The sequence below is a fragment of the Lates calcarifer genome, linkage group LG19 (assembly GCF_001640805.2).
Source record: "Lates calcarifer isolate ASB-BC8 linkage group LG19, TLL_Latcal_v3, whole genome shotgun sequence".
Classification (NCBI taxonomy): Eukaryota; Metazoa; Chordata; class Actinopteri; family Centropomidae; genus Lates; species Lates calcarifer.
In genome coordinates, this window is record NC_066851.1 from 13,917,825 (window position 1) to 13,945,813 (window position 27,989).

Here is a 27,989-nt window from a genome sequence, read left to right on the forward strand (position 1 = left end):
GACTGCTTGGCCTTAGCGAATATGTGTTGCAATTATATCAACAAGACGTGTCAAAATGCAGCCACATAGAGAAAGACATAGACCTAGAGAGGTTTATTTTGACATTTTATGACTGCCAGTGGTAGGTTATTAAGTTGTTATGGTGCAGGAGTCCTGAGTTCAAACCCCAACACCACAAAGCAATGATGAAGAATGGAAATAGAAACCCACACCTATTCATCATAAGACTGATTTATTGAGGAATAACCTCTGTGGTCAGCTGGTCAATAACCCACTATTCCATAAGGTCCTGCAGTTAGTTGTAGCTGCATTCAGTTGTTCCCAACAAGAGTAAATGATAAAAAAAGGAGGATCTGATAGAAACACTAATGTTGCTACATTCAGTGTTGTACAATTCTTTAACTGTGTAGCCTCTTATGTTTTAGTAATTCAAATGTGCTTGTATTCTGAATTATAGAATTATAAGGAAAATATATTTTAATAGGAAGTGCATGGGTCAACTGGAGTTGCAATAATTCAAAGTATTGCATACTATTTAAGTTTGTTTACTGAACTTATCTAATTGATTCCCCAGATCTGCCCCAAATGGGCTCATTTTCTGAATGCACACAAAATCTATGGGGTTTTTTTTTTCTTTTTTTTTCTGGAATCAACAGAACTAAATGTGCTGCTAAATCTGTGGGACTTCAAAGCTATTTTTCTCTGCTCTCTTGCCAGGGTCATCACAGATAGCCAACTCCTATCTGCCTCCCCAGGCAAGACTTAGAGCTTTGACTGTTGGTTTGTGGTTAGAGTTCAAACTTGGCTTCAACATTCAGCCGGCCAGCAGCATCAGCAGCAGAGGCAACAACGATACACACATGAGAGGCGAAGCAGAGAGAAAAATATGAAAAAGATATATATTGGCAAAACTGCCCTCAAAACCCAGAGAAATGGTTGCAAACATCAGAAAAGAAGGTAAGATGAGTCAGTCTGTGCAGTGTTTTAAACATCTAAACATCAGCCTCATTATTAAGGGATTCATTTCATTCGTTTTGACTAATGGAGATGGATTCTCATTGGGAGGTCATGACCATTAAAAAGCCATTAAAAACATAACGTGGCATGCATCCACTCCCATCATTCATCTTCATATCGCTTGTCATGTAGCAGCTGACAGCTACATCAAAGTTAACACTGCACTGAATTTTAACAACAACAGTCTTATACATCTGGATACCAAGAAAAAATAAATAAATGTCTGGGTTCTCAAACTTAATTAAACTGGCATTACTTAGTGATAAGAGCCCAGAGCAATTTTCACATGTACTTACAATAGCTCTCTGGCTCCTCGCCATGTGATTTTACAACATCACTTCCAGCTGTTAGACAGCAGAGAGGTTGTAAAGATTTTGTTTTGTTGTAACGTCAGGCAAGTGGAGTGTACTGAGGCTGCGAGGTTCAGCATGTTGGATACATAAACTATTCAGTGACTCATCTATCTATTTGTCTGTCTATCTATCTATATATCTATCTCGATTTGAAGATGAGCAACAGATCTTTCATCTACCTAGAATATCTGGGCATCATTTGGTGATAGCATATAATGTCAGGTACAAGCACACATTTGGGTTTAGTCATTATATGGGCACAAAATGTTGCCAAATCCGACGACCTCATTATCACAAGTCTTTGGGATTCAGCATATACTCACTGTTCCCTCTCAACCCCCCGACTACAACCAGAAATTATTAATTAAATCATGTGAGTTGTTTGTACAGGTTGAACAAGCAAGACACAACATATTAATTAGTAATCTTTAGAGGGTCTGGTAGGCAGGCCATTTTCACTCTGGATTATACCAATTTAGCTGTTAAATTTCTCCCTGCTTCAAGTTTGTATGCTAATTTATCCTGACTCAAATAATTTGACATTTTGGGAAATATTCACTTTCTTCCCGAGATGAAGATGTGATTGATAGCTATACCCTGGGGACAGTTAGCATAAAGACTGGAAACAGCCTGGCTCTCTTTAAAGTCCAAAAATCTGCCTACCAACACCTGTAAAGCTCATTAATTAACACTGTTTGTTTAAAACTTTAAACAGTACACAACATAGTGTAACTATATTTAAAGGTGTCTGTAGGCGCAGCTAGCTGCAGCCAGGGTAAATGCTACCAGCTACCTGTCTCTTTATGCTAAGCTAAGCTAACATCCTGGCTCCAGTTCTATACACAGATGTGAGAGGAGTATTGCTCTTCTGTTTAGTTTCCAAGTTCATGTTTATTGGCTTATTTTTGCCTCGTTACTTATGTACTGACTACTTACTGTTTGTTGTCTGCTTAATTAGAGAAGATGTTACACCAAGTACCTAAACATTAAGAGTAGTCCATCGGCCCTCCCATGTACTGGCACAACAGAGTCTATAAGTCTTTCTATGGACACCATTTTCTCCTCCTTCAGTGCCAGCTTTCCTAATTGAGGCGCTAGGCCGAGTTGAACTTGGAGGCTCTCTCATTGCGCCTGCTTGGATGGCAGCGCTGAGCCATCGAATCTCTCTGTGAGCCAAGTATCCATCAGTCTGGCAAAATGCTAAATCCCCCAGAGCGAACATTGCCCCTGCTCCCCATCTCTAGCCTTTCATTACCACATCCATTCCCTCATTCAAGCCTGTCAGTGTGTTTTCATCCCTAGTGCTCAAACCTGCATCAAACGCACGACCAAAATATTGCTCCCTGTCTGGTATGTTGTTGTTGTTGTTGATGGTGGTGGTGGTGGTGGTATTGAAACTGTGCTACTCTGCTCTCCCTTTCATGCTCTCTCTCCCTCATGCTCTTTCTTTGCTCTTTCACCCTCTTTTAAAGCTTACTCACACACAAAGCCATGGCCCGCTCTATATTTTCACCTCTTCTTCAATGAATCACCCAGGGTCTGTGTCTGGGGGCAAAAATTCTTTCCTATTCTTTCAGAGATTTGATAGGGAGAGTTGTGTGTGATGGAATTCGCCATTACACCGATGGGAGCTCCTTTCCCAGCTCTGCTCCCTCCCTGTGAATGGGAAATGATTAGTATTCCTCCCCCATCCATCTCCTCCTCCCACTGCCTGGGACCTCTCTCACTCCAAACTGAATTACACTCCAGCTACACTTCATCCCTTCTCCCTCCCATACAAACACATGAACATCTTACATTTTACTTTATTACCTTTTCTGCTTGTTTCTTTATCTTTCCTCCCACTCCCCGCTTGGCTCCATGAGTCTGAGCAAACTCCTGACCACAAAGAATGTGCATCATCGTTGTGACTGTGTATCTAAACTCTCTCCACCGCCTGTTCAGCTCTTTCCACGACCACAAGGATGACCTCCGTAAGCGCCTATCATACACCACCCACAAACTAGAGATGGTGGAAACGGAGTTCGACTCTACTCGGCAGTACCTCGAGACGGAGCTGCGCCGGGCCCAGGAGGAACTGGAGAAATTTACAGAGAAACTACGCAGGTGTGTTTGACTCTATGGGCTGCTTGCACTTTTATTTTGTGTACACATGCTGTCAAGATTATCAGCGGTGTAATTCTCACACCAAAAAGGACTTCATCAGAGTGTTTATAGGCTACACTGTAAGGCGGAGAGAAAACATGCTATCATAGAGTACAGAGCAGAGAGTTCAAACACTTTGACACAGCATCCACCATGGCATTCATAGTGTATGCCTGAAAACTAACTGAAATAATTGTATCAAGAGTGAAAAGTGAGGTGAGAAAATGCGTTCATATATGAAAGGGTGTCATCAGGGTGTTGTTGAAGTGATCCTTTTTTGCACAATGAAAATAGACCTCCGTGTATAATAAATAATGGTATTTTTTTGTTCCCTTTTTATACCTTTTTTGTCTTTCTAAGCTTTTGATGCTTTTGATAGTAATGATGCATCATGGGTATTTCCGAGTAAAGGGGCCTTTTTTGCAGTCCAGTATCCCTAAGAGTTATGACTATATTTGACGATTTGATTCTCTCCCTAACCTTAACCATGTGTTTTACTCACCTAAGCTTAATCACACCTTCCCTACACTTAATTTACCATAATTACCATCTTTCCCTAACCTAAAACATGTTGCAGTTTCTATGCATGTATTTTAGTAAGGGAGGCTTTGAAAAAAAAAAAAACATCATTGAACTTTCTGTAATCTGGAGTTTTGCAGAATTGTATAGTGTTAACATTGTTTAGGAAGTAGCCTCTTTGCCTCATAAGCTGATTGGCTATTTCTGTTTCCTTATGTGTTAGAAGCACTCTAATTGGGTAATCTAATGAGCATTTATGTGTTTATATATGAAACTTGTATGATCATCATCATATATACCCAGTGAAGGTTATTTACACCAAGATACTAAGAGATAGACCTACATAGTGTGTCGGCGGTTCTCCTGCCTTCTGTTGCACCTGTCACACAATCGCACACCTTTTCTGGTTTACTTAACTATCCATAATTGCAACGAGTCCCGTCATTATGGAAAAATAATATGTTATTATAATTTTTCTGTTCTGAGTATCATTTTCAGTGTGGATGGAGTGAATCATGGCATCTTGCCAGCAGTGTATTCATTCATACTTAAGGGCAATATGCTCTTTAAATAAAAACATTGTTTTGGCACTATCTTTGACAACTTTGGAATAAATCTTAATTTATTATTTCAACGAGACAGGGAGGCTATAGCCTAGTGACAAACAGATGAGTGGCCCTCTAGCTATGAGTTTTAATTTAGCGTGATGATAACCTCAGAGCAGTGAGATTATCCACAAATACTGCAAACCTTCTGGTCCGACAGAACAGAGTGTTCTCTGTGGCCATGTTATAAATAAATGTGATAAATATGCTATTTAAATAAACTTGAAAATCTTCCTTGAAACTCGTCTCTGGGCAGAAAACTTGGAAACTTGGAAAGCAGACAGTGTGGACTGTCTTTGCGTGCACCCAGAGGACCTTCTCGCCCTGAGTCTGATCCTCCCTGGCTGTGCACAAATCCCATCTTTTTTTTTTTATGATTAGCAGAGCCCAGCCCCTGATATTTCTTTAATTTTAACCATCTGAATGATTGGTACAGAGCTTGTTATTAGACAGGAGGTGCTGCCTGACAGACTCAGTTCAGGAAAGGAAAGCTCCCATTCTTCATGCTCCTCTCAAAACAGCACTCAACGTTGCTGCTCATAATGGCTGGTTTCAGTACAAATGTTTGCTCTCCTCCAGTGCCACTCCTTCATTTTCATTTACACTCCTTATTTACCCTCTCAAATCTCTTTCAGCTCTCTGTTTTATGATTTGTGTCTTTGCTTTTTTTGTTTCTGTTGCCCACATTCTCCTTCACAGTCTGGTTAATGGGCCCATAAATGCTGGTTTATCAACACCCTCTTAGGCCTAAGAGCTAATGTGAAAATGTGATACTGAACCGAGAGGTGACATGATTAAACACCAGGAACAAGTTAACAAATGGAGAGTCCAGGTCCCGTTCCATTAAGCCTACTAATGCACTCAAAGTCTACCAGAGAGCAATAGTGATGAGAGAAATGAAAGCAGAGGAAGAGAGGAGGAAGTTTATAGAAATACAAAAAAGTAGGAGAGAGAATTTAAAACGAAAAGATGCAACAAAAAAACTTTAAATGTTCAGCTGCAGAGTCAGTGCTACGTGTCTGATTCTGCATGTTTACTGTTTTCCTATCATAAAATATTCAACGATTTAAAACTTTTTCATGGTCACGTAACATTTTTTTCTCTCTATCTCCTTCCGTGGCACTTAAACATATCATCAGCTTTTATTTTTATTTTTTATTTTTTTTACTGTTTTAGCTCAGCAGATTTTTACCCTGAGTGATCTTCAAATCTGAGTCAGTACTTAAAATATCCTGCAAATCCCCTCCAAGATTCTCCGTCACTGCCCTGATCTAGTGATTTATTTATTTCTCTGGCTGAATTGATGTGCAGATTACTGGTGCTTATTTCGGCTTATGACCAGCAAAACGTTCTTTAGTCATCATATGTTGTGATTTGCATTTTTAACAGAGCACAATTCTTTTCTCTGCTTTTAGGATCCAGAGTAGCTATTCAGCTCTACAGAGGATCAACCAGGATTTGGAGGACAAGATGCACAGGACGGTAAGAGAGTCCTCCTGAAGTGTTTGCAGTTTTAAATTTACATAACTGCAGCAGATGTAGATGCTGTTTGTACTTTCTCAACAAAATGTTTTACATTTGTGAATTTCCACACTTTTATACCACAAAACTTGCTCTAACAACCACAGTCTTCTTCTGTTGAGGGAAGTTAAATGATAGTGGCTTTCATTTGGTGTCATTTCAGTTTATTGTACTTGTCATTTCTAATAGTGTTGGAATCAATCAAAACCACGCCATTCTACAACCTTTATTGGTGACTGTTTATCCAATGTATCAGTTTGACTCACCTCAGTATTAAAAGTGTTAAAACTACATGAAGGCCATGTTTTTTAGAATTTTTATACATATGGTACATTACTCAGTATTAAAGCAAGATGTAAAGTAGATATACACAGCTGTAACTAGCTGTAAGTTTAAATAATAAGAGAATTGTGTTTGCCTGTAGCACTTTACTTACTGTATCCACTAGGAGAAGAGGTGTAAAGTAACTAAGTGTACTTACTCCAGTACTATGCTTAAGTACAATTTTGAGGAACTCCTACTTCACTTACATATTTCTGTTTTAGGCGACTTTATTCTTCAAATTCTTTACATTTTAGAGGGAATTACTGCACTTTTTATTTCACTATATTTACTTGACAGTTGTCAGCCTGTTTCAGATTCAGATTTTGATCTAAAACATTTTGTAAGGTTATAAAATATGATGCATCATCAGAGATTAAACAATAGAGCAGGTGAATACAGGTTAATACAACCATCCACAAAATAAAAATGCTGCTTACATATGAATGCATATGTTATCATGATCCAATTATATAATGTATAATAATACAACAGTGTGAAATGATGTGAACACTTCCTCCACCACATAGTAGGGCTTACGGATTTAAACATGTATCCTTCCAGCTTTTCCAGCCAACTCATACAGACGTCACCACTGTGTAACTGACTAGATTTTCAGCCTCTCTCTCTCTGAGCTTTCACATTTTTCTGACTGCTGCGGTTGTTTGTATTGATTTTAGCACGAAGAGCAGAATCCTAATGGTGTCTGTAAGTACCACAGAGTTCTCACTAAGACTCTCATAATAGATGTATGAAGGTGTTGGGGATTTGTGAATATCCACATGCTTGTACACACTTGTGCGCACAAACACACACACATAGAGCTAAACAGCTTGTGACCTGAAGCTTGACCTGGAATCATTATTCAAGAACACAGTCCTGCAGTTACTAGGAAACCATTACTTACAGTTTGCTTTTGTATGAAACTCGTCTTCTTTCACTCTTAGATTACACCAGTTGGTAAACAAAGGCCGCCTAGAAAAAGTTGTTGTCTTGGCAGCGACTGTTTCCTGAGGTCTGCACTTTGTACCCTCAACAATTTATTATGTTTCCAGTAAAATCTAAGAGAAAATAGACACCTTGAAATAAAGTTATAGCTACAGCAGGTCACATTTTAAAGTAGCTTGAAAAGAAAATATAGGGCTCATAGTTACTGCAGTAGAGCTACTAGTTGTTAAAGTGTTTTTATCCATTGTAAATATCCCTTTAAATTGTGTCTTGTAACGATATCCTTAGGAATTTTGACCCCAAGAGTCTCAACTGTTATTGCCAGGAGAAGAAGCCAGTTAGAGGTGTGAATTAGAGCTGTAGCAATTTTAGAAAAAACTTCATTACAGCGTTTGGAGACAGAACACCGCACCACAGTTAAACAAATGTTTGTACTATCAGGTTTCTACAGAGTGTAACCTTTGGCACCAGGCTAGGTGATTGGACAATGATCCTAGGGAGTTGTAGTTCACTCTGGTGTTAATATGCTTGTACCTTTCACTTTTTATCAAAGACACAGATATTTTATAGCCCAGAGAAAACATTATGAATAAACTTACAGCATCTGCCAAATTGCAAACTGTTCATACTGAGCACTGAATACTGCAAAACGTTCATTGACAGCATATTTAATTTGTTTTCATACAACCTCCATTCTTGCAATGTGATATCGTCTTTTAGCATTTTAAGCAGGAATAATTTTTTATGCTTAGATACGCACAGTTCTTGGTAAAAATTAAGGAAAGATTGGTTTTGGTTAAATATTGAATATAGCAACAGTGACTTGAAGATAGGATGTACTTACCTTACTGACATTTATGATTGTGACAAATCATGATTATAATATCGTAAGACATAATAAACAATAATCTAAGTGCTTTTCTCACTAAAAGCGAACCACATGCAGCAATTCCCAATCCTGCACGAAACATAATTTCCAGGATTGCAGTATTTCATTCTCTAACACAGTTGCTCATCTTTTGTACCAATGATTCAACCAGAAGAGCTTCCAACTGCCAGTCACATACAGTAGCACTGTATGTTCCCAGTTTGCAGCTCTTTTGCACTGGAGATACACACTGCAGATAGACAAAGGAATCTGCCAAATGAGTGTAGCGTTTCATAACCTGCACCCACATACACAAACATAATCTAATTACTGTGTTGTATTAAGTATTAGGAACCATGTTGAGCGGCCTTGGCCTCTGTTGAAAGGGGAGATGGCTGGAAAAGTGCCAGACTGGAGTTTAAAGTGGAGAGGCAGACAGAAAGACAAAATATCAATAAACACGCAAGCTTCAGATCCTCAAATACAGTGATCATAATAAATGACATGATGATAAACTATGGCCTCATACGTACCAGAAAATGTATGAGTGATAATGACGTTTACTCTCTCCGCTCTCCCTCTCCCTCTGCCTCTCGTCCAAGAAATGAGAAATCTGCTATAATCGATTTGAACACACCTGTTTAGCAGCACAACCACTCTCATCTCTCTCAAAGCAATTACATGATCAAAGACAGGGAGCGCAATCAATGTCCAAAGTAATTGGTCTTTTCTGCCATGCAACCCTGTTAGAAAACTATTATAGTTAACTGCTCTGTTCTGGTCACCTCAGCAGCAGCTGTCCAATCACATCAGGTTGAGAGGTTCCCTGAGAGTTTTCCCCCCCTCACAGCCCTCAGCTTTACGACTTATCAGCCAGAATCGGTGCAGAAGATGAGCCCGCTCTACAGTGAGGTCCATCCTTACGACTTTACACTATCTTGATTAAAGTGGATCGTAATCTCATCAGAAGTTTGATCCACGGGGCTTGTCTGCCCAACACACACACACACTGATAAAAGGAGACTATGTGAAGTTACTAGAGAACCAGCAGTCAGTTGCTAGAATGGTGGCTCGTGGCGAGCTAAATACTGAGATTTAATGTAATTCTGTAATAAAATATAAAAAACAGCTAAAAACATAACAGAATTTCTTTGCATTTTAGTGTATTTGTATATTTATATGTTAAGTATGGATGTGTAGCGAGCTCTTTACAAACAACAGACCATACTCTGTTACAGCAAGTTACTCCCTGTAAAACCACAAACTGTCCTTCACAACTTTCCAGAGAGAATATACCACCTAACCCCAGCGTCCGCTGGAATTATGTTCATATTGGACGATTTCACACATTTCACACTGCCGGAAATAGTGTGCTGATTATTTAGCGAGGTGAAGAGGATGTGGGAGTAAAGGTGAGAGATGGGCATACAGCACAACTGATTTTCACATCCCCTCACCAGCCTGCAATTCGTATCTTATGCCTCTGTGCCAGCATTAGTGGCCAGAGGCATTATGTTTTTTGGTTGTCTGTCCGTCCCGTTCTCATGAAACTGATATCTCTTTAATCGCTTGAGGGAAAACGCTCACTTGGACTCAAGAATGAACTGATTAGATTTTGGTGGTCAAAGGTCATGGACACTGTGACCTCACAAAACATATTTTTGGCCTTGTGAACATGAGATCTCAGGAATGCTTTGAGGGAATCTCTTCAAATTTGGCACAAACGTTCCCTCGGACTCAAGGATGAACTGATTAGATTTTGGTCAAAGGTCAAGGTTACCATGACCCACAAAACATGCTTTTGGCCATAAATTAAGAATTCACACACTAATTAACTGCAACTAGACTGGTTGGTGGAAGCATACAACCGTAATTATAACTTCAATCTTTCTCCAACCTTGACTGAATGTTATTTGCCAAACCTTTAAGGCTCTAAAAATAGAAATATTGGGAATGATGTTCTATGACAACATTTTCTTTTTGAACTCCTTGTCTTAAACTTGTTTCACTCATCAGGAGTTTAATCCTTCTTTGGCAGCAAAACACATTACAGGAGCCTTCAGAGACTCCTGTAGGTTAAACTTGGCTTTCTAAACACTTGTAAGGCTGACTAACTTTAGCCTAGCTACAATGAGGCTAAAAATGTTATCAACACTAGAGGAAAAAAGAGATCCTGTCCAATTAGCAATCAGTCAATACAGATTCCTATAAGACAACACTATGAGAAATTTGTCAGGAAAGGCTACTGTGAATACCTGTATTTTGATTTTTGGCAGACAATGGAGATTTTCTGGATGGATTTCTCTGTGAACTCATGCATGCTGGTGGACCAGTGAGGCATGAAAATTGTAATATATCAACCCAGACATGAAATACAGTGCTGTACGTTCAGACGACAGCCATTTACAACACCATCTGTCTTGCAGTATTTGCAGCCTATTATTTGTGATGTTCCAGTGTAATCCTTCTTGCTTTGTCATACCGTGAACAGACTGAGAGCCTAAAATGTCTTCCAACCATGGCTCATTCCACTCATACAGTACACACACACACACACACACACACATCAACGTATTCTAGTCATGTGAAAATGATTTGGAGTGTTGGTTTTTCAAAGGGATTGTCTGTCTAGCAGAGAACCTTGGTGAGGCAAATCAGTCTTCATGGCAAGAGACAGTATAGGATTTTTTTTTTTTTTTTTTATGGAGGCAGGCCACATTGGGATTGCCATTTCTTTTGATGTCATGTCATGCAATGGCATTTCAGGGGGGGGGATATGTTCCTTTGTAGAAGACAGCCCAGGCAGGCAGGCGGTGACAAAGGCAGCTCCAATCAAATCAGACACATAATTAAAAGTTCTGAGAGACCTGAACTGGCAAGGTCGACCAGAAAACAGTGAGGAATAAAACAATTTCATAAAGAGCAAAGAGAGAGATTAACACCTGGAAGAACTGACAAGATGCACATTTGTGATGACATTGGCGTAGCCGCAGTCAGTGTGGATCTGATCTGTAGATAAACCGCGCTGCAGATGAAGCTGTTTGCATGGACAGGATAATACATTATCTGTCTCTACCTTAAAAAAAATTAATAAATCACCTTGCTGAAATATAGCTTTGGCAGTACAGGTGCTGGACTAGTTATACATTGGTGTCTGTGAGACTGTTTAGTAAGAGTTCAAATTAATCTTTGAGCCCCTTCTGAGACAGTGCTGGTGCAAACAGAATAGACATATTTGCATGCAATTGTTAGTCAGGTAGTCTCTTTGTCTGTGGCACCCAAAATATACCATACAGACTGCATTAGAACAGGTGAAACACAGACTGTAATAAACCATAATTAACCACTAATAATGTAAGCTACAAAGTCTACTAAAGCTTCTGATTATTTATATAATATGGGTTATTTATGCAGGCATATAGTACTTTTTTTCTACCGTATAGTGAAGTTCTTCAGTTTTGTGAAGGAGCTGTCCGTGGTGCTGAAAGCCATTGTTTTTCTTAATCCCCGCACGGGTCTTTGGCAGGGTCAGCTGACTAAGAGCCGCCCTGGAACTGGCATGAAATCAAGGTCTTACTCAGTGACTGCCCTCCTAATAAGGATAATGTCCACTTCATTAGCAGCTGTCACCACTAAACACAGTCCTGCTGTGAATTACTTAAAACTTAATCTTCTATCACATTCAATAAAAATAAAAAAAAATCACAAGACCAGATAAGGCTATATGATCTTCTGGAGGCTGGGTGTTAAATTTGAAAGCTGAGGTGCTGAGTAGAAAGCTGACAGTCTGGTCCAGTGGCAGCCTCTCAAGTCTCCTAATGAACTTGTTCTTGTGTTGTTGTTCTTTTTCAGTCTTAATTTAATATGGTAAATCACATTCAGATTGATATCTCAATTCAAGGGATATCAGAGAATATAAACATGTGTATAGCTATATAATTTCATAAATATTAAATATTCATTAGGACATAGTGAAACAGCAAGATATGTAAAATTGGTCTGTTAAAACAAGCAAATTTTAAAACATTCAGATTGACAACTTGTTCCTGCAGTGCCTCAGGGGAAACATGCTGTGGATTTTTACACTGTTATGAATTGGAGTTTTACCAAGTTCAGAATTGACTGTTGGTCAGAATAAACAAGCTATTTTTAGACATTACTTCGGTGATGGACATTTATCATTATCTTTCATATTTTATAAATAAATCATTTATCAATTGAAAGTTTGATCAATAGGATAATCAATAATGAAATATGACTGCTAGCTGCAGCCCTCCTCTAAACATCTCCCTGAGTGGCTGCATGGTTTCCCTTCGTTCTTGGGAATGCAGTATGTTTCTATTGCCTGTCATAATCAATCTGAATTATTTATGTTTATTTATGAAACACAGAGGCTCAGTCTAATCTCTGGGGCCTCTAATTGGCTTTCTTAGCCAAACCCCTCTATTTAAAAAAAACAAAACAAAAAAACATTAAGATGATCGATAGTATTTGATCCAGGATCAATGCATTTTAGCTGCTCAGTTTATCATGCACTGCCACATCCGACCAGTAATTGTTTGTGCAGCTGACATCTAAATCTAAAACAAGGAAACATGAAATATATGCTGGTGTGAAAAATAAAATAGACGAGATCTGTGAGAAGCATTTATTGTTGTTTTGAAGTCACAGATTCCCAAAAGAATGACCAAATAGCAAATAATGGGCTTGCCAGTGTAAAAGGTGTTAGATGAATAATAGCTCTGGTGATGTTCAAGATGTGTGAGGAAGCCCTTTGTGTCTGTGTGTTAATGTGTTGCCCTGTACGAGCGTACCTTTCTGTATGTTGCTCACTGCTCTTCGGTGAGCAGCAACAAGGCCTGTCTGCAGTGCACTAATTACTGCCATTAACACTACAGTCATTAATCATAACTCTTCAATGAAAAGCGCAAATTACACGCAGGGGAGCAGCAGCATAGTGAAACCAGGTAGATGTAAATGCATGTAATTATTAAGTCCTGATTCTTTTTGGGGAAGAAAAGCAGCCTGGGCAGTGAATCAGCAGCAATCCAATAAAAAAAAAAATATTAAAGGAGCTTGCATTGACTTCAGCATCAAACATTATGTTTGTCGCTTACTCACGTTTTGTTTCCATTTCTATCACTTCTCCTCTTCTGCTGATATTCGCATTCTAACCAGCTAGCCCCTGCCTGGCTGAACTGTCTCGTTACTTTCCGATAGCGAGGACACTTCCTAGGCTTTTCCACCACAGGCTCTGCCATACCCCTTGTTGCTGTGGCCTACTTTGTAGGCTCTCTTGCTACAGAACAGCCCCCCTCTTACGTTCTGGCAAACCGACCATTGCTGGTTGACGTCACAGACACTAGATTAAAAACTCCTGTATACAAAATACAGAGATTTACCTGGTGCTGATAGGCTTAATCAACACTGTGTAAATATGTTTGGCAGCAAGGACTTGAATGTAATGGACTTTAATTTATATCTGAAAGTCCCACACTCCAGCTTTAATTAGGTGGAACAGATGTTGATCATGATTACGGACTGTATCTCAAGCTAGGTTTAAGCTTTTCCAGTTGATGTTCAGACAGTATTGGCATTAACTGAACCCTAATGGTTGCTTGAAAGGTAAAACAATTAAAAAATAATCATTCTGTGCTCTGGAAAATGTTCACCAGTGATGTGAGATATATATGATTTGTAAAACCACCAGAATAGCCTTGGCTGTGAAGTTCAAGTTCATCTTTCATTTCTATCAATCACAAACTGTGGCATATTTCACATTTCACATGGGAGGTTGATATGGACAGTAATCACTTTGGGTGCACCAGATATTTTCTCCCCCTTCCATTATGTCCATTGATTGACTTTTGGAGTCTCCTCTTTTCTGAAAACTGTTGTTCACAAAACTTGGAATCGGCTTTGTTCAGGGGGGTCGTTATCTTTGGCGTCTTGATTTGAAAATCCTCTTTAATGAGGGTAGAAAATCTAATTTGTTTCTTTTCTTTTTTTTTTCCCCTGCAAAATAAGACCGTATTTAACTGGAGTGGAGTTTTCAGCTCTTCTCTGCGAACCAAAGTTTTCAGTAATTGCATCTCATGGGACTTAGGCTTCATTTGTTGTCCAGTGAAGAGGCAGAATCTCCAGCAGAAAACCTAAAACAAAATGAGGGCGTCATAGAAAAACTGACACATTTTTCACTTTTTATACACTGTGCACTCAAGTCAACAAATCCTCCTAATCAATAATTGAGATAAGCTATACAAGTTTTGCTGTTGTTGTTACTGTTCCATTAAATATTTGCATCATAGAGGAGTAAACTGGCACTTTGTTACCTGAGACAGGATTTAAAGATGTGCTTACTGGTCACGTTTACCTTTTTTTCTCAGTAATTAGAAGATACTTGCACACATGAATGGTCAAAAGACAAAAACAGGTAGCAGTGTGTCTCTGAACTGCCATGTGGTGAGAAACAATATCCCCCCTCTTCCTCCACTGGGTCAATCTCCTTAAGATATGATAGCCAAAATTTGCATATTAATTTTCCTTGATGCTGTTCTCCTATATGTGTGGCACCAACTGATAAGAGCATCTTAGTGACAGCCTGTGTACCCAACACAGTGTGACTGGAGGAGATAGCAAGAATCAGTGTTCACAGCTGTGATTCCTCCACTGGCCATAACGCTGTAATTAAAACTACACTTCCTCCCTCTCTCCAAAATACAGCACAAGATTATGTTCATCATATCAAACCTATTAAAATTGCCCTCTGTTCATTTTTAATCTATAGGAAGACAATTTTCCTCTAATCATGTGCAAAAGGCCCATCAGTATGTTAGATGATCAGAGCAATTACTGGATATATGAAAGTTATCAAAGTCAGCAGCTACAATGAAGAAAAAAAAAGATTACACCTGGCTTCAAAGTGGCAGATTAATTTTTAAAAAATGTACAACACTGTTTTCACACTTTTTTGATGCACTTAGGGTCACTCTAGCTGACAGTGCCTCATATATAACTCAGAATAAGCTATTAAAGCTGAATGTTCTTGGATTCTTTGGGACTGAGGTAATGAAGGAAAAAGACACTGTTGTGCTTGTTGCTAATATTAAAGCTGCACTAATTAATATTTTTACATGGCATTAACACCTTATTACAACTTTTCCAACAACTTAGGTCAAGGTCTTATTTCTGTATTTTTAAGTAAGTTAATTTCTGAAGTTATTTAATAAAAAGGGGTCCAACAGGGTAAGAAGAATTTAGTAAATCAAACAGGTTTTAAAGCTTCATTAGTAATTATTTTTTAGTGTGTTTTAGTTCACTGTTTTGTTTTAATGGTCCCAGTGTTACTGTTTTGATTCACTCTCACTGCTATCATCAGGTTCATTTTCAAATGCAGCTGTTTTCTCTGACAAACTCATTGTTTGCTCCCTGGCCAGCACCAAATAAAAGACAGTTACAGTTAGTGACTAGCTGGTGAGCATAGTGGAGCATTCAGCAGCAATAGAGCCAGATATTTCCCCTCAGGAGTTGGTGGAGACTAAAGCAGAGCTACAAGGAGAGTGAACATTGAACTTGCAGTTACCAGGGGACACAACAACAAACAACCTGTTAGCAAACACATTCACCGTAACAACTTTATACAGTGATAATCTGTCAGTGTTGTGTTCACAACTTGTCATGCTGCCCCAAGTGGCCAAAAAAAATCACTTAATGCAGTTTTAAGTATGATTTTCAAGGCATCACTTTTGCTTGTATTTGAGTATTTTACACTGTATTACTACTTTTACTCAAGTAAAGGAGACAAATACTATATTTGTTACACTAATAATTAATGTAAGCTGTGTTGCAACACCAAAGATAGTGCAAAGTACAATTTTGATGGGAAAGTGTTCACTTATCTAATGTTGGTTTCTGAGAATTGTCTTTCTAATATTCATGTCCAGTGTCACCTTTATAACATAGAATTCCTAAATGAGTAGTTTTCCTCTCCTTTGATCATCTAAGCTATAGATGGATGTATGTCACTCTTATGTTTAGAAGGCATAAGACCAAAAGCAGTAATGTCCTGTATTACACTACAACGTCTGAACAAGAAATCGTCTATGGTATGATAAAACATCATGTTAACAAAGACACAGCAGGGTGCAATTACATATTTGAGCTTTACAATGCCCTGGTGTGGTCATCTGCACAGTCAGCATCCTAAAATATGAATAGAAATCCAGAGTAATGAGCTGGAGAAAGAGTGCCAGAGAGGCGCATGTCTCGACAACTGATTAATGAGACCCTAATAGAATTGGATTTGAATATCAATGCTGGCCTATTGCTTAAACTGACATTAATTGCCACCTATTAGATTGGCTCTGTACCCCTGTATTTCAAAACAATCACCGCCATTGAGAGATTAGAAAAGAGAAGGGTGCGAGGCCAAGTGAGTGCTCAGAGCTGTATCATTTGTCAGCTGGTGCTGTGTGGCAGGTTTCACAATTACTACCATTTGTGTGTGTGTGTGTGTGTGTGTGTGTGTGTGTGTGAGTGAGAGAGAGAGAGAGAGAGAGAGAGACTGACAAAAGGAAACCACAATTTCTTAACCAACTGAACTTATTACTGGCCCCTAGAGGCTGCAATGTTAACTGCAGCTCTAAATATAATAATGTTGCACTAAACAATTAAACTATGTAAATGTCTGTTTATCATGACAAAAGTGTCATATTAAGACTGTTCTCATGTCTAAAGAATAAGTTAAACTTAATTCTAAATCCCTCCTAGCATAACATCTTAAATACTTGAGAAAACATATTATTTGAAAATCAAAGAATTTTCACTGAATATTGGCGCTGGACGTAAATTGTGAGGTGCTCGGGAGCCGTCCAATATGGACATGGCTGGGCTGACCCAGGAGACAATGAGGCCACTTTAAAAAAAAAGGCAAGATTTATCCTGAGGGTAGTGACAGTCCATGGTGTCATTAAAATCAAAAGAGTTTATCCCTTTGGGAGTATGAATGCGCTCAGCTTATTATAACATATCTTGCAGTCTATAGCATTAGGTTTCATGTGTACGGGTAGAGATTTTTGGCTGATGATAATAGATGAAAGGTTAGGGCCTTCAGAATCATTAGAAACAATCCTCAGGGCATCATGAATATCTGTGCCAAACTTTAGGACAGTGCAGCCAACAGTTGGTTGAGATAAATGTGGGCAGACAGAATGACACTCCAGCCAACCAGCAGACATCACCATCATTAGGCTCCGCTGTTAGTGGGTCTAAAATGTCACTCCAGCAGAGTCATTTTGCATTTCTTTGACAGTAATCACTGAAAATGGAAGGAGTGTTTCATTTGTCTTTCTCTGTGTCTTGGTCTCCCCCTCTTTTTCTCTCTCTCTCTCCTTTCTCTCTCCCCCTCTATTTCTCTTTCTCTTACTCCCAAAGTAATTGATATGATATGAACTCTGGCAAGTGTAATCTTCTTTTAATTAAGACCTGCTGCTGGCACCGGCTTCAGACTGATAGTAACTTACGGCTCTCTTCCTCTCATTTTTCTTCCCCTCTTCTATCATCTTGTTTTTCCCTCTGTTGCTGCTCCAACTTTGGCTCCCTCATCTCTCTCTTGTTATCTCAACACTCAACTCTTTCCTCTAACCCTCTACCCCTCATCTTATCGTCTGCTCTGTCTACCTCTGTCATCCTTTGTTTTTTTTCTTTCCCCCCAATTTCTCCACTCTCTCGTCGATTTGTTCTCTTTTTACTGCAGTCCCAGCACCATGAGGAGGAAAAGAGAGCCCTCAGCCGGGAAATCATCGTCCTCAACAACCACCTCATGGAGGCGAAGATCACCATTAATAAACTCAGAGAGGACAATGTGAGTACTCAGGGCTGCATCATATAATATGGGCTCCCACTTGCATCCCTGTCAGCATTGTGTAACAACCTAAAGCAAGGTTATTCTAACTCAGTTGTACAGCATCTGAACTTTTTTGTATGATGAGATTTGGCTGAGGACATGGCCAAATTATATTTTGCCTGCAGGCTCACAAAATAAGCAGTAGCCTGGGGCACTCAGGGCCACAGAGATCTGGGAGCCTCAGGCAGTTGCTTTCCTTGCCTAGTTAGTAGCCCAGCCTTGTTAGTGTCTAAACAACAGTTGGCATGCAAGACTGAAATGCCAAGTCTTCAAAAAAAAAGTGTGTCTTGATGGAAACACTTTTTCCTGTCACATTGGCAGCAGTCTCTGTGAACCCACTCTTGCTTTAAGTCTCATATCCACTGTATTTCTGCAACATCCTGGATATTTGTGCTTCAAGGAGCCACAGCAGATAGAGGAATTAACTCTAAGCCACTGGGTGTTTTATGGCGATTATACTGAAATCAATGGGCATCCACAGGGCAGCCAGAATTTGGAGTTGGGCCTGCATGGATCTGAGCTCAGGGGCATGTGGCAATCTGGTGCCTCACTTTCTTTGAAGTGATTTTACTGATATTTCTACAGGGGGCTCCAGGTTAGGTTAGATTTTCTCTCTTTGGTGTATGGTGGTTTTTAGCACTTCTGAGCTATAGAGTATTTTGACAATCCCTCCAGATCCATCCAGGCTGATTGGAGTCAAGGTTCATTTTGAGTGGGCCAGCAGTGAGGCAGGCATTTCCTCCAGAGAGCAAGCTTTGAATTCACCGCTTATAACATGGAAAAAGCAAGTAACCTGTCACATGTGTCATGCCTGAGAGCTGACAGGAAAAACAAATACATCATGTTACATGAAAGTCAGGGGGGTCAAGAGTTCTGACGGGGGGGGGGGGGTGTCTCTGTTTGAAGTGACTCCTAATGTTTTTTGTTGGAAAAGTCAATTGAACGACTACAAAGAGATTTAATAGGAGCACATACTGACACTAATAAACTATAAGGAAATGCAAAATTAAAAAAACATAACAAATGCAAAATTACTACAAACGATCACACAGATCAACAACATAAAAGACACAAAGAGATGCAAAAGTGGCCTTGTCATTTGTAGTTGTTTTGTGTCTCTTGCTCCTATGTAAGACGAGCGGGGTGCCCTCTACATGTCTGCGCTCAGGGGCCCACTGTCTCATACTCTGTCCATGCATATTACTAGTTAATAGTCTGCAAGAGTACCAGCCACAAGAAAGTGTCATCACTCCATTTGACATACATACAGTATGTTAAGACCTCATCCTCAGACCTCATAAAAATTGGCTTGCCACGAAGCCGTGGATGTCTTTCCCAGGAGAAACACACCACGCAACTCAAGTTAACTAAGACATCACTGAGACCTCACAGGTCTGTCTGAACCATCCATTAAAACCACAGGGAGCCCGGCTGTCCCCCGGCAACAGAATGAAAAGAAATAAAGCAATTCAAAAAGCAGCCATTGTTAACTGGTGGGGGAGTTGAAACTGTCAAAGAGAAGGCTTTGATGTTATGGGAAGTATTGTCAGGAGGAGGCTACAGTGCTGGAAGAACTGACCTTTCTAAGTGGATGGAGGAGTTAGAGGAAGAGAAACCGGATAAACTAAGCTAACTACCCACACGAACTCAAGCACAAAGAAAACAACTAAACCGAGCATCTGCTTTGCCAGTAGACCACCCTCACTCTGCTCAGAAATTTAATTTAAAATCTGAAAACCATCCATTACAGAGGGAAAGCACAGAGAAAGAAGTAAATAATGCTTGACTAGCTTCCTACACTGGAAGGTGGAGATAAGTGAATGCACTGTTTCAGGCAACTCTAATAACATTAGCACAGACTGTACTGGGCAGATAGGAGCAATATTACAATTGAAAAAGTTTGGTGGTGTTATTAAGATCCTGCAAACCCCTGATGTCAACCCAGTGAAATAATACAGCCAAAGTGAAAAATATGTGTTAACCAATTAAACTCTACCAGCTTCGATGGATGAATTTGTTCCATTGATTCGACAGGCCACTAAATCAAAGAACTGCCCAATCCAGCAGGCTACTAATACCACTGTTCCAGGAGAGTTTACATTAATCATACTATATATAGGGTACATTTACGAATTTCACATAATTAAACAGTTGTTACCCCAGTCATGCCAGGTTTCTTGTTTTGTTTCCCCATAACCCATAAATAATTTAAAAATACCTCATAAATAGTAAATTGATATGTTTTACTTTTAGATGTATTGTTGCAGTAGCATTCCATTACTGTGTCTTGAAATAATTTCCCTCCACAAGCCCCCCATTGTTATCATAAAATAATTAAACCACAATTAGAAGGCTATAATATAAACTGTTACAGATTTTTCCCAGGGGGCTGCTTAAACCATAATCCCCCCTCGGTCAAAAGCTTAGTTGAACCGTCAGGCTGCCAAAATGAACAAGTGTTCAAAGCATGAATTTAGTAATTTTGGATAATCTTTCTGCCTCTTACAGGACCTGTACAGAAAAGACTGCAACCTGGCAGCCCAGCTGCTGCAGTGCTCCAAGTCTCACTACAGAGCACACAAGATGTCTGAGGTGAGCTCCCCAGCAGTGCTGCTACAGCTGCATCAGTGTGTCAATTCAAATCTGTTCTGCAACAAAATAGCTCTCTGACTTGGAATTGAGAAACTCTTTAGATAATATGAACACTTAGTAATTAAAATACTGATAGATTAGATAGAATTATAAGTGTTTTACTTCCCGTGCAGTAGCAGAAGGCTGAAAGCTCCCTAAATTTAGCTGCATTATCAGGGCTATAGCTGTTGGAGGTTATGTCCATGGTTGGTGTCCTGCAGACTGATCCCGCTATGTTTAAACATGATATACTTACAGTACTGTACAAAGGTTTTAGCCACTAAAGGTAAAGTGAGAATGCTGTCAAAAATAATCCAATGATTAGTTTTTATTCAGCTATCATCAATTAATTTCATGCAAAGTGTAGTAAACAGAAAAAACCTAAACCTGGCCTTTAAAACAGCTCCAGTTTTCCTCACTACTCCTGTTCATAGGTAGTTTGTTCCAGCATCTTGGAGAGGTTGTCTCTGTTCCTCTGTGGATTCAGGCTGTCTCAGTGTCTTCTCTCTCTTCAAGTAATCCCAGACTGACTCAATGATGTTGAGATCAAGGCTCTGTGGTAGTCAGACCATCCACTGCAGGACTCCTTGTTCTTCTTGTCTCTGAGGACAGTTCTTTATGATGCTGACTGTGTGTTGGGACTCATTGTTCTGCTGCAGAATTAATCTGGGACTGATCAGACACCTCCCTGATGGTACTGATTAAGGATAAGAGTAAAAACATTTGACTACCTTTAGACCTAAAGAATATATTAATAAAGAATGAGGTATGGGTATTGATACTGGTGCCTATGAGGTACCTTAGTTTGGGAAATGTAAACATGTTTTTGACCTTTTTTAAATGTAAGAAAATATATCTAACTCTTCTATGCATCAGTGTAAACTAAAAGTACATAAGATATAGGATATATTAGAAAAAGTTACCTGATTAAAGTCTGGAAATATCTGATGCAACAATATATCTGATGGTCAAGCCTTCGAAACCCAGTTTTTGATACTTAACGCTATGACTGTATTAAGGTTCGATACCCAGCTCCCATCAAGGGCTCAGCATTTCTTCCCTAGAATTATTCCTGGTTGTTAGGAAAAGCATTTAGATCCTCATGTTGGGTATTATAATTCACAAAAAAATAACTTAACTGTGACATAAAAATATCCAAATAATACAAAATGTAAGGGAGTGGGTGGCACTGGGGAGAACCTGGACCCATAACTTCATTATTACTAAAATCCAAGCCACAGTCTGGACCTTAATAGATAAAACTACATCATCATCCGACTTATGCTGTATATAATTAGGGTACTAATGAAAGTGAAATTCTCTAAGAATTGAGAGATGTTGTTGTGTGGGTGTACCATTAAAAGCCTTGGTGAGTGGTTTTCACAATAAGACAGAGTCACATTGCTCATGGCCTCTTCAGTCAGACTGACGAAGGTCTGCTGTCTGAAGTGCCATCTGTCTGAATCCTGGCTGTGCATAATGAGTAAATGAATGAATGAATGAAAGGCTGGCCTGAGACAACACCCGATGTACAAAAGAATACAGGTTATATTCTAAAACAGGACTGATAATTGGCTTAAGTACTGTATACAGATCAGATACATTTGATATTTACATCATTAAATAGCCATTTGTTATTGACAACAATAAAGTCAACTTGTTGGACCTCAGCTTTTCTTCTTTCTTATAATTCTGCTTTCATTGAAATAAACAGTGATGGACAAGGGGGCAAGAAATGGATATAAACCAGACTAACCAATCACAAGCCTATATAACTTTGCATTTATTGATTATTGCTAATGAACTAAACTCATTTGTGAGAGGAAGAATGTGTTTTTTCCTCTTTCTGAAGTTACATAGTGTCCTTTTACAGTGAATTGCTAGAATGCCTAAAATAAAACGCCAGTTCCATTATACACCATTAAAGCACTTATTTCAGTAAGACCTGTGGACGTGTACGCTGTCACATGGATTAACACTGCAGAATTGTGTGACTATTAATTAAGATTTGCTTCATATAGCAGCTAATGCTGAGCTAGCTTCCTTGGAGCACTGACTGTATATTATCCTGTGCCCCCTCCTCACAGCCTCACCTACTTTCTATCTCTATTCCCTCTGGGGAAGGCAGCGGTTGCTAAAAATAGCCTCGACTTAAAAGATGCAGGTTATTTTATGCCGAGGCGAGCTTCTATTTCTTAACAAAGCCAAGTCAGTATTTTATCTTTTTTTTTCTATTCCCAGCTGGAGACCCAGAGCACTGGTTTAATTTGAATCTAAGCCGTTCCCTGTGGAACTGATATGTGTTTGATGGTAGACAGAAGAAAGAGACACTGAAAAAAAAGACAGAGAGAGAAGGGGAATGAGGGCTTTTTGGTTGAGAAGGCAGTCGAGCAAGAAGGGAAAGATGAAAGGATAAAGGGAGGAGAAAAGAGAGAAGTGAGTGTGGCAGGAACAGCTCCTACTGACCCTGACCAGCTTTAATAGGCACAAAGAACCACGCTATAATTGACAGGAACAGTTTTCTCAAACAGGAGCCAATCAAACAGATTATGTGTCTGTCTGTGTGAGAGAGACAGCAAGAGAGGAAAAAAAAGAAGTGAATTGAGAAACCGATGGGAGACCAGAGAAGAAGAGGAAATATTTATGTATATCTAAGAAATATTTAAGTTAAATAGAGATTTGAGCAATTTATTGTATTGTTAATATCCCTATCTATTCATTTTTATGGAGTGACATTTACGAGATTAGAAAATAACAACAAAAAAATAGTTGCAAAAGGAACACATAGTGTTGTGGAGAAAACAAATAAATAAATGAACTGGCAATTTTCTGACAAGTTCATTAGAGGGGCAGAGTTGTGCAGGTCCCCTGAGATACATGAACTGGTCTGGACTGTGTGGGCTTTGCGAGAATGAATTGCTTTCTAAACCAGAACTATAGATTGAAATCCTGGCAGAGCAGTTCTAAAAATACTTTCAGCACAGACACAGAAAGCATAGAATATTTTTGAGGAAGAAATTCAAGTTGATTGTATAAATAATTAAGAAAAAGCTGTTGAGGAATTCTTTATTTTCTGGAGAGCTTCATTGGCAAAATCTGAAGACTAGCTCACTCAGCAGTCACAGTTTCAACAAAAAACATCTGTGTAGATTTTTGTTTTAATTTCCCGTCTTCATCAAGTTTCTTTTGTCTCTTTGCATATTTGTCCTCCAGCTGCCGCTGGATTTCCAGGAACGCATCAGTTCCCACATGGAGAAGCATAATCAGGGTAGCGGAGCCACCATGGCAATGTGCCACTCCAATTACTCAGATGCCGTGCCCACATCCATAATTGCCAAGGTCCTGGAGAAGCCGGAACCAGGAAGCAGTTGCCCGGTAACACGCTCACCAAGCCCCCTGCCGCAGGATGGAGACTTTCTTACAGGAACAGGAAGCACGGATCACCTGAACCGCCGCATTGCGTATAAGACGTCTGACCTGTACTGCAGTGATACAGCCCTCTACTGCCCTGAACGGTGGCAAGACACAGAGCGCAGGCAGAGCGTCGACCTTCATGGGACGGGCCTGCTTCAACTCCACGCCCAGAACTCCACTGACAGTAACCCAGATGAAGAGGCCTACCACTCTGGAAGTTTTTCCCACCATGAACCTCCATCTTCCTTCCACCACCATGATGAGTTTGGCACTGGGAGCCTCCCTGCTTCTAGTTCTTACTCCAGCTTCAGCCTCGCATCAGACGAGAAGGGAGGAGTTAGTGGTGGGTGTGGGCGCACCGCCAGCAGCACCTTATCCTCTTCCCACCAGGGGCTCTATATGGACTGGCGAGATGGTGGCAGTGGGGACTACGAACGCAAAAGCATGTCTTCGTATGATAAAGACAGCCCGAGCTTCCCTAAGTCCCACAGCATCCAGCACATGGTGACCCCCAGGAGCCCGCAGAAAGGCACCTCACCAGCGTACACAAGGACGGCTTCATGCTTCAGTGAACCGTACCACTCCAGCACCCCTCGCCTGGCCTCTTCTCACAGTATGGGGTCCACTACCGGACTGGGCCAGGCTCGCAGCGGAGCTCTGGATAGTCGCGATAACATGCAGACTGCTGAGGATGACCTGAGCAGCCGCTGGAGACAGCTCAGTGTGGAAGACATCAACACCTTCTCATCTTCCTATCGTAACATCACAGGGCGGGTCTCTCCGTACAGTTTCTCTGAGCGCCACTTTGCCATGGGCCCCTCCAGTAAGGTCAAGGGGTCCCTCTACAGCAGCTTCCAAGAAGGAGATGACGTCTTCCATAGCCGCATGCTGGACCAGTGTTTTGCTGTGTGCCCCCCTTCGCCCAGCCGCAGTCCCAAACCTATGGAGCATCGTAAGCAGGAGAAAACATCTGTGCTGTACAGAGCCAAGGAAGACAGTCAGGACTCAGAGTGCAGTCTGTTCCTCTCAGGGAGCTCTAAAGACAAGGAGAGTAGTGGGGGAGCGACGGCGGCGAGCAGCGCCAAGAAGGACTATGTAAACCTTAGTGCAGACAGCTCAGAGTCCTTGCATCACAGCTCGCTCGAGGCCTCAAGTCTTCAACACTACCCCAGTCCCCGGCCGAGCGTCCGGCCTCGCCCGAGCTCCAGCTCCGCTCTCAGCGTTGGCCCCGCACTCCCAAAGAAGACCTCTCCAAGATACCAAAAATTTGGCAGCACGGGACTCACGAGGAAGGACAGCTTGACCAAGGCACAGCTATACGGCACACTGCTGAACTGAAATGAAAAAGTGAGCTTTTCATTTTATGCATGATGATGATGATGATGATGACTAACTTACTGTACTGTACTGTATGTCTCCCTGCAGCAAACATACTTGGTGTGATGGGGTATTAAGATTTTGCTGTTTAATGTATCTCTTAGCCAAGGCACGTTTCATGCAGTCTGCAACACTTTTTCTATTGTATGTCATGATACAGTGTAGCTACTGGAGACCAGCTATTCAATATGTCTTTGTTTCAGTGATTAGAGCCACTGGGATGAAACCACATTCCCTAAGAAATCCAACACAGACCCATGAACATACTGTGCTACTTGCTCTTTTTTTGGTGTTAAGCACTGTTAGTAAAACCAGCAAAAGACCATTAATTCCTGCTCTAATATATACAGTACAGATAGTAGACTAAAGCATGTGTAATGGAGTGACATTAATTGCTCATGTTTGGGTGAGGTTATCCATTATGTACAGTGGACCCTGCTGACTGCAAGCTGTTAAAAAGATTTATCCATTCTCAATTTTCTCTTAAAGAAAATGTGTGCTTTATAATGCATATAAATGAGATGGGAAAACACCTTTCCAGCTAAATTGTTTCTCACAGGGGCATTATCTGTAAGTGCCACTTACTAGAAGGGATAGGTTTAATAAATATTTTAAAATTGGCTTTATAAAAGATATGAAAAAGACACAACTTATAGAGTTTCTCCCTAATGCTAGATTTCACACATATTCAGCAGAAATGATTCCACATAAATTAAAGAGTAATTCCATGAGGATTCAGATATGAGCTGCAAGATTTTTAGCATTACTCAGCTGGAATATTTCTTATTTTTTTTATATCAAAATGGGATGAAATCTGAGACTGAACTGCACAGTAGTTGCCGTTATACCACGACACTTGTGAAATTGCCTTAATCCTGTTCAGTGGACTGAATGGTCTCCTTTACAGCATCTAACAACTGTGTACATAGTCTATATCTGCTGTATCTGCTGTATTGTTACTGTACTTATACACAACTGTTACAGCGTATGTTCTTCCTGTCAGATAACAAACACACACACACGGCCAGTTACTGGGAGGAGGATTAAGTCTGTTCTCAGACTGAGGATATTTTTCAGTGGACATCTCCACTGAAGTTTGTTTTAGTTAAAGATGACGAGGCTTAAACCCTGTCTAGAAATCTGGCACACGCAGCCGAATTTCTACCCTGACTCTTCCAACAGTCTTGGCACCAGTTATACAAACCAAACAAAAGTGCTGGTTGTTCTAGTTTTCAGGAGAGATTAATTGGAAATCTCTCCAGGCGAAGCTGGCAGATCTGCAATGTATGCACAAAAGAGGAGGATAGGAAAGTGGACTGAACAGGTAGTAAGAAACAAAGCTGATTAAAGACAAAAATGTATAGTCGGTGTGTTGTTTTTAAACCAGCATGCTCAATTAGGCTATTTTAGAGAAAACACTGTGAAAATAGACAAAGTGTGTGTGTATATACGTACATAGAAAGTGGCAAAGACATGCTGTCCTGTACTTGATGTTAAACAAAGAGTTGCAGAGAGGTTGCCCTGCTGCCCCACAATCATGCTACCACTTGCTTAAATTACTAGACTAGATGGGGACCAAACTACAATGTTCCCATGTCTGTGCACCCTTCTGGCATGATCTTGAGGGATTTCATCCTGCCTATGTAGCTCTATAGATCTGAGAGGAATGGTGACAGGGATAAGCTAAATAACGGGAGTTCAGCTTTGCCCTCGAATAGTCATGCATAAGATTTTTATTAGGAAGGCCATCATGCTTCTACCTCTCCCATTCCTGCAGATCTGGGAACTGGCTTAAGGCTGTTTATAGATTTTTCAAAACTACATCTCTTCTTTTTCACCTTGTCATTTTAGTGAAGGTGAGACTGCACCATACAGGCCACAAAATGTCACCAATCATATGCTTATTTTGTGCGCTGTATAGGTATCCACAGGGTTGAAAAGGTTTGGAATTAAATGAAACCACTGTACAAGGGAGACTGAGAGGATATAAGGTATTTTTGTTGTGGACATAATGTATAAAAAGAGATATAGATACTGCATACACAATTGTTATTCCACTATGACTATTTTTTATCCAGTTTTAGTTGATGTTATATTTATTGAATGTTTTGACCCTGAATGAAGAGGCTGAAGTGTTTCTGTCCTGTCCTACCTCCAGCCCTGTTCCACAAACAACAGGCCAGCTGTTTAAATGTCAACACATTTGTCTGTCTGATGCATGGTTATATATTTTTGCTGTGCGTTTATTTACTTAATAAAGATGGGTGTTGGGAAATACATTGCTGACTTCTCTGGCTCTTATTTTACATTAGGACCTTAAGCCTTTGAAGATCTTAGACATGTCTGGATCTAGAGCCTCACAGTGG

The 27,989-nt window shown here is 40.1% G+C and overlaps 1 protein-coding gene across 2 annotated transcripts; it reads left to right on the top strand.

Annotated features, from left to right (window-relative positions):
• The first annotated feature begins 727 nt into the window (after window positions 1-727).
• Window positions 728-27,902, top strand: LOC108875081 (brain-enriched guanylate kinase-associated protein). Of its 2 annotated transcripts, XM_018663751.2 has the most exons (6): window positions 728-957; window positions 3,315-3,476; window positions 6,055-6,121; window positions 18,052-18,159; window positions 20,710-20,793; window positions 24,046-27,902. In XM_018663751.2, exons 1-6 carry the CDS (start codon window positions 887-889, stop codon window positions 25,582-25,584), a joined length of 2,031 nt encoding a protein of 676 aa, XP_018519267.1. In that variant the 5' UTR covers window positions 728-886; the 3' UTR covers window positions 25,585-27,902. The 2 variants fall into 2 exon arrangements, with proteins under 2 accessions (XP_018519267.1, XP_018519265.1); XM_018663749.2 differs by lacking the exons at window positions 728-957; window positions 3,315-3,476; window positions 6,055-6,121 and having other exon boundaries at window positions 17,692-18,159.
• The last annotated feature ends 87 nt before the right edge of the window (window positions 27,903-27,989 follow it).

Coding starts and splice junctions, on each gene's coding strand:
- LOC108875081 (XM_018663749.2), top strand. CDS start 17,743: ATGAACTCTGGCAAGTGTAATCTTCTTTTAATTAAGACCTGCTGCTGG. Junction 18,160..20,709: donor ATAAACTCAGAGAGGACAAT/GTGAGTACTCAG, acceptor TGCCTCTTACAG/GACCTGTACAGAAAAGACTG. Junction 20,794..24,045: donor GAGCACACAAGATGTCTGAG/GTGAGCTCCCCA, acceptor TTTGTCCTCCAG/CTGCCGCTGGATTTCCAGGA.